We start from the raw sequence: 15,456 nt of genomic DNA, 5'->3' as shown, positions 1-15,456 counted from the left end.
CCGTCTTCCTTCCTAGGATCTATGTTGATGCATCTTGCTGCTTGATTTGTATGCTACATAATAACTGTCAGCAGTCGATGCATTTTAAAGGAATCTAAAGCTTACGTGTGGTACCACATAGAAACTGTATATATTTGTCATATCGGAATTACCAGAGTACAAAGTGTGTTATTAATTGTGTATATATCTCAACCTTAATTTTATATAAGGAACTGTGTTAGCACATAGCATAGTGTCTGGACATTCCTTTGTGGGGGCTTGGGGACTCACTGCACTTAAGAACCAGCCTGCATCACCTCCTGAGAGCTTAAGCCTTGGTTGCTTGTCCATTGCTACCCTATAAAGAACCTTGGCTGGGGTGTTTTGTGCCTCTACTCTGCCATATAGAGTGCAGAAGTACAGATACCACCCTCCAGTATTTACAGGGAGGACATCAAAGACCCCACAACCTATGTTGAAAATATGCTTTTGCAGGAGGTGGGCCCGGGCAAGTTAACACAGGGGTTCACTGTTGAGAGGGTGCACAGGTTCCTGACAAAGAAACAATGCTGTGCCCCTCCCCCCTCCCGAAACGGATATTAGCAAAGATCTTTAACTATAAAGACCACAAGAGGATCCTCGCTTTTTCGAAAGATGGAGAAACTATTAGAGGAGGCTCTTCAAAATTGGCAATATACCCAGACTACACATCAGTGGTATATCGATGCAGTGCGATGTTTGGACAGACCAAAGAGTGACTCAGCCGGGCTAAGCTACAGTACATGCTGATCTATCCAGCTAAATTATTTTAATAATACGACTGAAACGCATTCATGGATGGACACACAGGGAATACAGCAACTACGGAATGGAGGCAACAACGAACCATAAGAGGATATTATTAGTATAGGCGGGTGCGTAGCACACCTGTTCCCCCATTGACATACGTAACGCAAGACAAAAGGCGGGAGAAATAATAAAAGCAGTGGGACACATGCCGCAGAGACACTTGGAATGAGAGCAAGTGACCAGTAAGCTGCTGCTGAGAACGATTGCTGCATACCCCAGATCTAATTTAAGATGCCAGTTTTAAGGCAGCATGCTGCTGCACGATACACAGGGGTGGGGAGGCGGGTACGGGAGAAGTGGCGGGACTTGAGTAGTCAAAGTGCTGCTGGGATGTTGGTTGTAGTTTGGGAATTTTATGGGCTTGTTGGAGACATTGTTATATGGGGCGGGAGGGTGGGGGGAGTAAGTTTGCCTAAGTTTGGCCAAAAAGGTATGGTAAGTTTGAAGACGGGTTCAAATGTGTACAACACAATTGACGAGAGACCTGGATGTAAGAGTTCTAGGAACAAGCTGGGGGGCCGAGGGGGGCAGTGAGACGACGTAGGCCCTGGTTATACTCTTCATGGCTAAAATGGGTGACATGAACATTATCACTTGCAATGCTAGAAGACTTAATTATATTAGAGATTGAGGGTATATGCGTGCTTGAAAAGCAAGGGGGCGAAAGTTGTGGTACTACAAGAAACACACCTCACGAAGGACAGACAAGCCACATTGGCTAGAAAGTTTGGGTAAGAGGTACTGTTCACTGTACTCTGCGTACGCTAGAGGTGTACTCACCTGGATTGCTCCCGCTGTCCCCTTTCAGTTGTTGGAGTTTAAAAAGGATGAGGAGGGCTGTATAGTTGTTGTACATGGCCTGCTAGAGAATAGAGAAGTTTGTTTTGTAAATACATGTGCACCTAATCATGCCGCCAAAGTGTTCTTATAATCGCTGTTCTCTAAGTTATCCTCATACAGAAGAGCCACATGTGTGTGTGTGGTGGCGACTTCAATTGCACACTTAACCCCCGACTGGATAAATCGGATAAGAAATATAAAAAGCTGGTGCCGCCGGCGAGAAGCCCTCAATTCAATAGTGGGCCATTTAAAACTGGTGGACGTTTGGAGGGAGAAACATGGAAAGTCACGCTGATATGGCCATTTCTCGGTGCCTCAAGGTGTGCACACACGAATAGATTACATCTTTACTGGGGCGGAAACTTTGGGCGAGTTTGCGGAAATAAAATATGGAGCAAGGGTCCTCTCAGAGCACACCCCATTAATAGCAGCAGGGCACCGCACAGTGGCCTCCGATCTCCACTTGGCGACTAAGAGCAGAGGTCCTACTTGACGATGACTTCAGTGCTAACCTGCAGGACAATATGGATGAATATTTCAATATTAATACTGGCAATGTCACAGCAGAGGACATTGTGGGATGCTTTCAAGGTAGTCATGCATGGGGTGGCGATCAGTAAAATAAGAGGTCTCAGAAAAGACATTACAGGCCACGAACGACATTGAACAAGCTATTGCACAAAGGGAAGCCACGGAGAATGACAGGGGCGGGAAGCTGGAAAATCGTTTGGGTTGGTGGAGCTCTGCATAATGATATGGGGAAGGTTGGGCAGACTAGACTTCATGAAGTATACACAGAGATTACATGCAGAAGGAGACCAGGAAGATTATTGGCATGGTTATGCAAACGTGAAGAGCCGAGGGACATGATTAGCATCATCACGAATGAGAATTGTACCATGATTAGGACACAGCGAGAAATTAACACAGTCTTTTCGAAGTATTATGAATCCATTTACTCGGCTGATAAAGTATCGGAAGATAGAGACATCAGTGAAGCCCTGGTCCAAATAAGTTTACCACAATTAGAGGAGGAACAGGCAGACGTGCTTGACGCTCCACTGACAATAGAAGAAAATCCAGAATGTCATAGTGGAACACCCGGCAGCTAAAACCCCGGGACTCAACGGGATCCCTGGAGAATTCTATAAAACATATGCAGGAATACTGGCGCCCAGGCTCCTTGCATTATACGAGGAAGCGTATGAATGAAGGGTGTTGCCCAGCAGTATGCGAGGATCCTTCATAGTGCCGGTTTATAAACCAAGCAAGCCCCCAAAGAACTACGGCCCGTACAGCCCGCTATCCATGGTGAACCAGGACTGCAAGATCCTGACGGTGTTACTGGCGAATAGACTTAAAAGAGTGATAGGAAGCTTGGTCCATACAGACCAAACTGGGTATGGCCCGGGGTGTAACACCAGGTAGAATCTGAGGAGACTACACCATGTAATAGATTGTACCAATCACATGTCAGAAGATTGTGTGGTAGCCTCTTTGGATGTATTAAAAGCATTTGATTCAGTTCGCTAGAACTGGCTGCTGAAAACCCTTGAGATTTTTGGGATAGGTAAGGGGTTCCTGAGATGGGTCAGGCTAATTTATACTGCATCTAGCGCCAGGGTTAAAACTGGTAGACAGGTATGGGAAATACACGAGGGCACCAAGCATGGCTGCCCGCTGTCACCAATGCTGTTCATACTAGCATTGGAACCGTGGGCGGTTTTCATCAGAACGGAACATGCTGTAGCTGGGATAGTGATAGACAGAGCAGTACAATTGATATCTTTGTACGACATGCTATTATGTGTGTGTCAATCCAAGACTAATCTACTGTACCTATTAGATGTTGTAGACCAATTTGCAACCACTTCAGGTATTCAGGTTAAAAGAGAAAAATCCTGTTTGTTTCCGCTGGCGGGACTCGGTGAATTTAACGTGGAGCAGCTACCGGTGCTGGATCCAAGGTGGACGAGGGAAACCTTTTGCTACCTGGGGATCAACGTGTGGCATGACCCAGCTGATACACAATAGAACAATACACAAACTGTTTTAAAGGGTGTCGCCAACTTCATGGGCTTTTGGAAAAGGCTGCGCCCTAAGGGTGCCGGGCTGGGTGGCATTACTTAAAATGGTGGTGCTCCCGCGTCTCTTAAACCACTTCAATATAGCTTATAAACATACCAGGAGAGTTTTTCCAGAAATTAGACATGATGAACCAGATCTTTATATGGGGGGACAGCAGAAACAGGATAGCTTTGCTCACCCTGCAGCAAGACTAGAGTGAGGGAGAAATCGGAGTGCCACACTTCGAGTTATACTATCTAGCAGGGCAACTGCAATTTGTGGTGAACTGGCTGGGAGATGAGGGCTCAATAGATACATTGTTATTACAGCCAAAATTGGGTCACTGCTTTTTTAAAGAAATGTTACGGGTTGAAAAAACACCACTGCTAGGGCCCTCACGATTGCTGAAACTTGATATTGATCTTTGGCACAGGAGCACCTGGAAACTTCTGAAGACCCCTGACCCTTGAACAATGAGTATTCCCCTAGTAGAAGTAATTGGCAGACAACAAGGAACAGTGGTCTGGTTTTGAAAGGATTGGGAAAGCAAAGGAATCGCCATGGCGGGTGACATGTTAAGGGAGGACAAGTGGATAGACGTTAAAACCCTAGTCCTTCAATACAATATATATATAAGGGGCGATTTCTAATGTATACGAGTATGATTAGTCAGATGAACAAATGATGGCCGAAACTTAGTGATGGAACGGAAATGAATGTAGTGCTGGAGACCATGTACGATGTAACAGAGGGGGGCCACATAGTCTCCCGACTCTGACTTATTCTTAAAAGCTGTTAATGTAGCCGAATTAGGAGCGCACAGACACTGGGAAAGTAATCTGCAGAAGACCATCTTGGCTACAGAATGGAAAAGGGCACTATTGTACACCAAGAGAGTCTCTAGCAACGCAAGATTTGGACTCTCACAAACGTATGTCGTGCACAGAGCTTATCTGAGCCCACACACGCTGTTGCAGATGTGAGGGAGAGGAGTGCAGACATGCCAAAGGTGTAGCCAAGAGAACGCAGAAATGATACATGTTTTTGACATGTACTGTGATCCAAAGGTTTTGGAGGACAATAATGGACAGAGTAGTCACAGAGGGAATCCAAATACATGAATGGCCACCGGAATATTGTTTGTTGGGCATGTTCCCAAGGGGTAGTAAGCACACTATGCATCTCACTAAAATGAAAGACATGATCTCAGTGTTAGCAAAATGTAGAATTGTAATGGTTTGGAAATCCGCTGAAGGCCCCAGAATTGAAGCTTGGTGGGTGGACCTGAAACGTTTGTCCCTAGCCGAGACAGCAGTATGCTATAAGGCACTACAAAGGGGGATGCATGAGGGCAGTGCAGGGATGGAAGCTTGGAATGGATTGACACAAAGGATGTTTTTTTTTCTGAAGAAGAGGTATCAACTTGAGTAGAAATATAGAAGACGCATTGTTAAGCCACCCGGAGGCCATACATGAACTGTATAATGGCTGGAAAAGGGAATGCAAGACTGCGTTTTGAGCAACCCCGAGTGAACATGGCCAAAAGTGAGAAGCTAGCGAGTATTTGAAGCTCGAGGAGGGCCTAGGTTGAGGCATGATCACGTTATGGTATTGTTGTATAACACACCTGTCTATTGTATGTTTGGCTGTTTGTTTAAAAAAACTTATAAAAGTGTGCTGTTAAAAATAAATACCTCTTTAGGACAAAGCTGCCTCCTCCCTTTTGCAGAAATATGGTACACCAAACAGGACCGACAAGAACCCATGTTATCAGAAAACATTCTTCTCCCGCATCATCCATCCCTCCTTCCCTGAGTTTATAGCATCTATTTCCTGCTTTTCCCAGCCTCTTATCTTCCTCTCGCTCATTTTCTTTTCTCCAAAAGTGTAAGGTCTGGATACACCTGGTAGGGGCACAGTGCAACACTCCATGTACAAGCATCAGAGCTCTGAAACGACTAAAGTGGTGATTTGGTGCAGTAAACAACATTAACTTAACAGGAGCAGTTTCCTCTACAAAATAGGTTTAGAGTATATATTCTAAAGTTGACTCATGTATTAAATATACTACATGGATGTATTAACATGTACATGAAAGATGCAGCAAAGAAAAAAGCATTGTCCATGTAGGCAACACAAAAACATAAAATAGGGAAGGAACAAGTTACTTACCTGTAACTATTGTTCTCCAGCCTGGGTTTGGCATGGATTTGCATGCTCAGCAATATTCCATGCATCAGGCTGTGAATCCTCTGTAAAAGAAAAAAACGTTTCACATTTGCTTACAAACTGTATTTATCCTTTAAGCCAATCATTGCCCCCTGGGTCATACTGCCCCCACCCAATGACAGCCCTCTCCCTAAGCCCCTCAATCTGGCAGCCATCTTCAGATTTGGTAAGCACGTAAAGTGGCAGTATGACCAAGAAGAGCCGCAGAGTGGTCGGAGGGAGGGTTTGCCTGTGAATCCATGCAAGACCCATACTGGAGAACAATAGTTGCAGGTAAGTAACTTGTTCCTTCTCCAGCATGGGGACTGGCATGGATCCACATGCTCATGAATAACAAACAGTTGTGAAGTCTTCCGAAAACTTTTTGTTCGTGTCACATAGAACTTCAAGGCACAAGCAACGTCCAGCGAGTGCAAGGCCCTTTCAGTCGGTAACAAAGGTTTCGGGAAAAAAACAGGTAACACCAAAGGCTCGTTATGGTTGAATTCCAAATGAAACTTCAGCATGAGGAGAGGGGTGCATCCGCAGCACCACCTTCAATTCGTGGAAAGCCAGGTATGATTGCTTGCAGGATAGGGCCTGGATCTCGCCCACCCTCCTGGCAGAGGTGATGGCCACAAGGAAGCCTTTTTGCACGAGAGGAAATTGAAAGGGGCCTGATCCATCGGCTCGAAGGGGGCCCCCATGAGCCTCATCAGAACCACGTTGAGTTCCCATGCCGGGGCAGGAGACTTCACCTGCGGGAAAGATAGAAAAAGTCCTTTGAGGAACTCTGATTAGTCAGAGAGATCACAGTGAAGGTCTTCCTGGAGACCTGGTGTAGCAGGAGATAGCCACCAGATGCACCTTGATAGAAGCATGTGTCATGCCAGCCTTAGCCAAGGAGAGCAAGTATAGAAGAATTGGCAGGGCCGTGATCTGCAGCGGGTAATCTTCTGCGACTGGCACCACGTAGCAAAACACTTCCACTTGTGACCACAGCCCTTCAAAGTCGACGATGCCCTGGCCTTGACGAGGATCTCTCTGCAGTCCGCAGGCAACTCGTATCCACCAAACTCTAGGGCAGCAGGAGCCATGCCATCAGGTTCAGCGATACTGGGTTGTGATGCAGGATTGCGCTTCCTTCTCTGATGAGAAGATCCGGAACTACCGGCAGCCTGACCGTGGGCGACGCCGACAGAATGAGAAGGTCCGGATACCAAATCTGCCTCGGCCACGCCTGGGCAATGAGTATCCTCCTGCAATGGCACTGTCGGAATGTATTGATGAGTCGTAGCAGGAGAGGAAATGGAAGAAACGCGTACAGGAACAGGCCTTCATACGGGAAGGAGAACGCATCCCCCATGCTCCGCGGTTGGTGAAATCTACTGGCAAATCTCTGGCATTTGGGAGTTCCTGCTGTCGCAAACAGATCGATCTGGGGCCTGCCCCACTTGAAGATGATGTGGTCCACCTGGTCCTGCCAAAGTTCCCACTAGTGGCAGGAGCGCAACTCCCTGCTGAGGGAGTCTGCGATGGTGTGCTTGACCCCCGATAGGTGGAGAGGAGTGAGGAACATCTATTGTCCGACGGGCCAGCGCCACAAGTCCTGTGCTTCCTTGGAGTGCACAGGGGATCGAGTGCCCCCCTGTTTCCTGATGTAGGACATTGTGGTGGTGGTGTCCATGAAGATCCTCATCACCTTGCACTTCAGAGATGGTAGGAACGACTTGAGGGCCCAGAACACTGCCCGTAGCTAGAGGATGTTGAAATGGAGAGCCTTCTCATCCAGCTGCCAGACGTCCAGTGTAGGCTCCCTAGCCTTCCAGGGAAGTGTCCGTGGTGACTGTCTCCTGATATGGAGGGTTTTGAAACCCTGTGCCCCAGACGATGTTGGAGCGGACACCCACTACCCTACCGCGCCTGACGGAACTCCTCGATGAGTGGGATCCTGTCCGTGAAGCTTCCGGACACCTGTATCCAGCGAGCAGCCAAAAACTCCTAACGAGGTTGAATCTGTAACCTGCAGAGCCGGATGAGGTAGATGCATGACGACATCATGCCGAACAACGACTTGATGGTTCGCACTGTGGCGATCTTCATCGACAATAGCCGCGACACCTTCCCTTAAATGGCCACTACCCTCTCGTCCGAGGGCGACACCAGGCAGGACACTGTATTGAGTCTGGCTCTTAGAAACAGCACGTTCTGCAATGGTGTCAAGCAGGTCTTTGGATAGGTGATGGAGAATCCCAGATCCATCAGCAGCTGGACGGTGGTCTCCTTGTGTCCGTCTGATGGCCAGCTCTCACAAGTGGGCCCGGATGAGCCAGTCGTCGAGGTACGGGAATACGTGTATACCCTGTATACATAGATGGGCTGCCACCGGTGACATGAACTTTGTGAACACTCTGGGGGCCGACTTCAATCCGAAAAGTAGGGCTTTGAACTGATCGTGCTGGCCCTGCACTACAAAACGCAGAAACTTTCGATGTGCCTTGCGAATGGGGACATGGAAATATGCAGCCTCCAGGACCAGTGACGTCAAGAAGTCTCCTTCCTCCAGTTGGCTAAGCATGTGCTAGAACGTGACCATCCTGAACTTGTGGGACTTTACATATTTGTTGAGACGCTGCAGGTCTAGGATGGGTCCCCAGCCCCCTGTCTTCTTTCTGAGAAGAAAGTATCTGGAATAGACTCCGGAGCCACAGAGCCATTGGGGAGCTAGCTCTATCGGCCCTTTCCGCAGCATTGCCCATACCACTTACAGGAGCTGAGGAATGTGCTGCTCCTGACAGGTAACCGGAGGGATCTGCGGACACCTGCGCTGGAACTCCAGGGTGTGTCCCTGGACGAGAGCGTCGAGCACCCATCTGTCAGTGGTGATCTTCCACTCGCTGACGAACCTCGTCAGCCGGCCGCCCACCGGGGTGCACGTGTAGGGGCCTGACCTCCGGGCCGGTTCAGTGCTGTTTCAGAGCCGGCATCCTACCGTAGGCCAGGAAACGGCCCATGTAGGCTTCCTGGGCCGTGGATCTGTAAGGCTGATGGTATGAAGAGGAGAACCCTTTGGAAGACCCGCCCAACTTTCCCCTGGAGGAGCGCTGCTGTTGGAGAGTGCCCAAGTATCCGCCTTGATGGCCTGGAGTGTAACGCTCACCTGGTTCCCACGGAGGCGCGGCGTCGAAGGCGCAGAACTCTGAAGATGGACAGGAAGGGCCCCTCTATTCTGGCTTCCCTGGCTCGTTGGATACCCTCCTGTGCGTGAAAAGGGAGTATTACCAACTGTGGAACAATGCTCAAGCCTCCCACTCCCTTCCAACCCTCCACGATACCTCCTCCACGATTCCCCGTGAAGCCTCACCTTAGGGTTTGGAAGGATGAGCTCTCCATCCTGCTTCTGATGCAGGGGCGCGTTGAAACCCAGTTACTTCACTGGATTGAGGATTGATGGGAGTTCAGGTAAGCTTGACTGTTCAGGTAAGGCGCTGTAAAAGTTCTGTTCAAAAGTTCAAGCTTAATAATAATGTTCGTTGTCTAATTGCAGCAAGCGCTAATGCTTATGTCTTTTTCCCCTTAGGGGCCGGGGTTCGGAGTGCCGGAGATATGGCGCTGACCCGAAGTGAAACAGTTCTGGATGAGCGCTCAGGTAATGTCTTTGCATTCGCTCATTCAATGTCTTTGTCTTTTTTCCCCATAGGGGCCGGGGTCCGGAGATGCCAGGAAGCGGCAGGACCCGAAATGCAGTGGGAATAATCCAACAGGTAAGACTTAAAAGGAAACTGAGCTTTCCTTATTCCTTTTCTCCCTCTCACCTTTGTTCTGGTCTTTTTTCCTCTAGGCGCCGGGGCGTAGCTGAATCCGGAAGATCGCTCCTGAAGAGGGAAGCGCCTTGCAAAGGTGAGTAAAATGCAGCGCTGCAGCGATCGAAACGAAATGCCTTTAAAATGATGTCTTCCTTTTCAGGGCCGTTGGAGAAATGACTCCGGGATGCAGATTTAGCAGGTAAGGGCTTTTCTTCTCCTATTCTCTTCCTTTCTCCCCTTGCAGGTGTTCCAGGGTGCTGGCAGGCATGGCTGAAGTCAGGATGCAGGAGCTGACACGGTGAGCGTCCAGCTGCTAGGTGCAGAACAACGCGAAGCAAGTGTGGCTGTTCGGGTGGGGTTTAAATAGCCTTGGAAGAAGTTCCTGGTATGTATCCTTCCACCAATCAGGTATGTATCCTTCCCCGACCACACCCGGGTGGTGAAGTAGTCCTACAGGTTAAGTAGTCCCATTCAGGCCTCAAGAGGGCCTGGATGAAGCAGCAAGGTCTGCATCAGGTAAGTGTGCACCCAAGCACTTAAACACATATCCTCTTCTATGAGCCTGGCGCCTAAGGCGCCAGGACTGGGGTCCGCTATGAGCCTGGCGCCTAAGGCGCCAGGACTGAGTCCAAAGGGCCCCGACTTGGGCCCGCTGAGACTTCCCTGGGGAAAATGATGTCTGCCTCTGGGGTTGCTGGGCCCGGCCTGGCTCCTTAGAGGTAGGCATCATGACATGGAGGGACTCTTCGACGACCTTCCCTAACAAGTTCTGTCAGTCGATGGGCATGTCCAACACCTTTGCCTGGACTTCCTGACAGAAATTTGTGGACTTCATCCAGCCCTGTCGACAAAAGTAGACACTGTTCCCCATCTGCGGGAACCCAGTGTCGGCGACGTCCAACGCCACTGTAATGGCGGGAATAAACGCAACTTCCCCCTCTTGGAAAAGAGCGATTGCCTCCATCCTCTTATCGTCTGGGAGGAACTCCAGAATAAGGCCCAGTTTGTACCAGAGCTCCCTGTCATTCCTGGCTAGGATCACCAGTGCGTTGGCCGCCTTGATCGTGGACACTGCAGTGTAAATCACCTTCCTTCCCATGGCGTACAGCTTCTTCCTCTCACTGTCCGAAGGGACTGAAGACGATGGGTTAGCCGACCATTTCCTCGCAGCCGCTACGACCACCGAATACGGCGATGGTTGGGACCTCAGGCACTTGGGTGCGGAGTCCAGCACCTGATACTACTTCTCCAGTCCATCCTGTTTGGCTGGAGCCGTACAAGGGTTGTTCATGTGGGCCAGGCCCTCATACCACATGTTGTCCAGAAGGGGCACACCTTGATCGTCTTCCTCCTGGACTTGCACCTCTGGTACAAGAAACCCTCCTTTCTGGTTTCTTCGGGCACAAGCTGAAAAAGCTTGGAGGCTCTGCCAATCATGGAATGGAACGACCCCAGCTTGTCTGGTGGGGATGCACTAGGTGGAACATCCAAATGCAGAGACTTGCTACCCGCTGTGACGATATCGTCATCCGTGGTCATGGCCATGTCTGTCCCCGTGTCTGGGTTTGCTGGGCAGTAGGGGGCCTGACGCAGATGTGGAGGCTGAAATGGGGGCATCGAATGATGCTTCGACTTTTTAGTTGGAGGATGAATGGGGGCATGGGGGAATCACAGGAACCGGACCCGGTGGCATCCTCTTTTGGATCTCTGACATGAAGGTGTGAAGGGTCGACAGAATGTCCGGAGACACATCCCTCGGCTGAGCTGGCGTGATCTTAAAACTAGGCCCTGCGCTGTCGTCACTATCGCCTCCGTTGTCATCCTCTTCCACGTCCTTGTGGACCGTGTGCAGGGACTCCTGTCCTCGACGTCTGTGGATGAGACCTCCATGGCATGTGCCACAGCCTGGGAGGGCTGCTTCAAGACTCCTCGCCCTCCCCTTTTCTCCCCCGTGTTGGGCTTCAGCCGGTTTTCCACCCTTCCGGCGTGCCAGCAGACTTTGCCAAAGTCACATGCGGTGGTGTCACCTAGAGGGCAAGGATACTTTCTGTGCTGCAGGGGTTACCTTCACAGGGTCAGTTCCTTTAGCCGTCATTAGAGCAACTGCCACCAACTCTGTCGTCGACGAAGTCTTAGCCTGCGCCAATTGGGCCTGCTTGGGCAGTCCGGCCTTCTCCGTCCGTGGCCTCTTGTGTTTCTCCCGCAGTTTAGCAGAGTATATGATTAACTTTTTGAGGAGGAGCTCGATGGATGGCTGGCAAAGAAGGCAGAAGGTGATGTCGATCGCGCCCTATCCACCTTGGGTCCCTGCTTCCGCCGAGACCCCGGTTGACTCCGACTTGCGTTTCTTGGCCTTGTCTTGGGCCCCCACGGATGAGGCATCCTCAAAGGACTTAGAAGACTGCTCTCAGACAGGCCTGTCTTGGGTGAGGCATGACTCTGCTCGGGGCACAGGGCAGAGGCCTTAGCGTCAAGCCACGCCGCCAGTTAACTGTGCCTGTCCTTCGTCTTCTTCGAAACCCAGGCATATCTCGCTCTACACCTCCTTATGATCCGGGTGCAGGCATTAGAGGCATTGTAGGTGCTTGTCTTCCATAAACACGTTCTGCAGCCCGCACTTGGTACAGGGCTTTAAGAGGGACCCTTCCCTCCTCCTCCTCCTCCTCCTCCGTCATGGTAGGAGGGCGCGAATTAGGCCCAGTGGCCTTCTGGAAACCTAGACAAACTTCAAGAGACACTGAAGTTCACCGACAATGGATGCACGCTGTCGGCAGATGGAGAAAGAGCACACAGGCTATTTTGGAACAACAATAGAACCTTTTTCTGTCAAAAACACACAAAAACGTAGAAGTAGCTTGCAGAGCAATCTCGAGGACTCCCAACACTGAAGTGTGCAGTAAAAATCTGAAGATGACTGCCAAAGGAGGGGCTTAGGCAGAGGGTTGTCATTGGATGGGGGCAGTGTGACCCAGAGGACAGTGATTGGTTTAAAGGAGAAATACAGTTTGTAGGTGAAAGTGAAACTGTTTCCTCTTTTACTGAGGAGTCCCAGCCTGACGACAGGGAATATTCATGAGCATGTGAATCCCTGCCAGACCCCATGCTGGAGAACTAAATAGTTTAGGTTTGTCCAGGTTGTCATTTGTTAAAATGCAAAAGTACACTATTCTTGGTTAAAACTGGTCAATATTTTAAAAAAGATTGTTTTTATTGTAAGGCTTCTAATACTCACAGATTATTACAATTCTACTTTTCTCCTGTTCACTGCTTTCAAACAGTTCCTGTTCCAGAATTAGAAAGGCCATTTTACTCAATAGTGATGAGGCACAGAGGTGGTTTGGCAGTCTGGCTGATGAAACTGCAACAGATTCTGCTCCGGTTATCGATCTATTCAAGCTCAGCCTTCCATCCTGTAGAGGTTTATTTATCCACTGAAAGCATGAGAAATACATATATTGACATGTTATATCAACTTATAATTCACAGCCCACAAAATGTACAATGAAAGAGAGGTTCTGGATGAGGTATACAGAATAATGTATCCCAACTGTAATTTACAAGGTCGTTAACTCTAGTACTCAGGGAGGGGACAGTCATGGCCTCCTGGGATCCACTATAAATACAGCTGCAGCTTTGTAGCATGAAAAAACTGTTGCACCAGGGTGCAAAATATGCACTTGCCACTAGCCATTGGCTAGTAATATTTCTCTTGGCGAGTAAGAAATTGTGTGCTTTGTATTGAATTGAAGTGATGAGTGAATTTTTGATGGCGGCTAGTAGAGTGCAAGTTGAATGTCTGCCCCCTGATTGCAGTTAACAGACAGGGCAAGAAATTAACACAAGTACTTACAGTAGTGACACTTGGACTGGTAGTCTATAGCCCCAGCAATACCTCTAATACCTGAAATTGGGAATGTGTGACTTCTTTGCAAAGCACAAGATGTGCAAGTCCTCACTATAACCCACCCCCCCACAACAACCCAAACCATTTATTTGTGCATCTCTTTGCAAATCTCAGTTCCATAATCTATGGGAATGTCTGAACAAAAGAGTGAATAGATGGATGATTGGTGGATTATCTGTACCAGAACAAGAGTCACTATAGTGAATAACATTTACTAGAACGGTCGGCCTTCATCCAATTCCCATTTCACATGGAATGTTAAAACTCCACTTCATTTAGCCAAAAATGCTCTGGAGCAATGCCTGCTCAAAAAGAGCCGTAGACTATTCTGATAGCAATACTTACAGAAAGCATAGAGTGTGGCCCAAGTGTCAGTTTTACACAGGACATCTTAAGTCGCATGTCACTGGAGCATAATTGACACTACCTTTGCCCTTAGAGCAAGTGATTTAACTTCCACCCAACATTGTTTGCTTCCAGGATACAACAGGTTACCAAGCAGCTGCAAAGGCATAAGTCACAAACATGGCTATTAAGATGGATTTCCAGAATCTAACCTGGGGGTAGATTTTGGGAGGTCAACCAATTGATGAACAGGAAAGACACTTAAGTCTAGCCACAACCAATCAACGCAGGTAGCAAAGTGGCAAGGCTTAGATTCAGGAGGGGGTCTAGGGCTAAAATGATAAACACACAGATACCTCCAATAATTTAGGTTAGATAGAGAAGTACAAACTTATAAAATGATTGGTTAGGCCTTTAAAATACACACTAAGCAATGAAATCTCTACATTATTATTATCACACAACTATTACAAAATACACACGTGCATTCACTCTTGTTAGAAGATAGAAATGGAGGTGATTCAAAACTATTGCAACACTGGTAGGCAGTCAGAGTCAGGAAGCACAGTAGAAATACTTACAAGCAACAGTCGCATGGATCCGTAACACTTAGTCCAGCCCTAAGATGGAATGGGTCCTAGCGCCCTAGAGTCATCAGTTCCAAAATATATACTTTTCAGTTATGTTTACTATTGGATTGGACTATGTCAGAGGATGTGATTCAGAATTCCAAAAGTTATATAAAGTTTAGGTAAGTAGCTCTCTTAGTCCCACTACACTAAAGAAGGTGTAGGAGGGGATTCTACACCAGACCACCACAGATCTGAGTCAGGCAAAGGGGAGATAGGGCCAGGATTATACACCCATGCAACTCTATGGAGGATGGTGGGGGTGGAGAGGGACAGGAATGCTAACTTACCGCCCTTTCTCAGATGTCTCCAGAGACCACTTTAGAGGTTCCCAGATTCTGTTGGAGACATGTCCTTCTGTGCTGGGTCCAGTCGCGGGAGGCTCGGGAGTCGCTGGTGCATAGGTTCTTTTCGTACGTGGATTTAGTTTCAGTCAGTCACAGCACTCGTATCACGTTACAGAGACTGGCCAGCGGGTCACCCCTGCCACGAAAGGACGAAGAGTTCTGCAGGAGCAGTTGTCTTATAGCATATGTTGAAGATCCTTAAAGTTCCAAAGGATGCACTCTGAACATGAGGGACGGCTGCAACAACGTAGCCTAGCAGAGAGATTAGCAGTCCAACAGTTGGTCTAGGGACACTTCTAAAGGCTCAGCAGGCACATATCTTCGAGCAGGGGATAACACTTGTTGTTCCTTCCAGTGCAAGGATTGAAACATTGACAAGGGCCTTCATAAGATCAGGACAGAGGAGCAGGGGTTCAGCAGGACTTGGCTGAAGGCAATGCTGGTCAGCTTCAACAGTCTTCCTCGGGTCGTCAGCGGGCTGA

The 15,456-nt window shown here is 48.6% G+C and overlaps 1 protein-coding gene across 1 annotated transcript in view; it reads right to left on the bottom strand.

The window, feature by feature from the left end:
• The window catches only part of LTN1 (listerin E3 ubiquitin protein ligase 1), a 1,629,727-nt gene that overhangs the window by 1,007,517 nt on the left and 606,754 nt on the right, over nt 1-15,456 (bottom strand). The window contains exon 16 of the mRNA XM_069636371.1: nt 12,982-13,180. Coding sequence (XP_069492472.1) covers nt 12,982-13,180 — 199 coding nt within the window. The remainder of the gene's footprint in view (nt 1-12,981; nt 13,181-15,456) is intronic.

The sequence above is a fragment of the Ambystoma mexicanum genome, chromosome 7p, assembly GCF_040938575.1.
Source record: "Ambystoma mexicanum isolate Mex_15411 chromosome 7p, UKY_AmexF1_1, whole genome shotgun sequence".
In the NCBI taxonomy this organism is placed as follows: domain Eukaryota; kingdom Metazoa; phylum Chordata; class Amphibia; order Caudata; family Ambystomatidae; genus Ambystoma; species Ambystoma mexicanum.
This window is presented reverse-complemented; position numbering and strand designations above follow the sequence as displayed.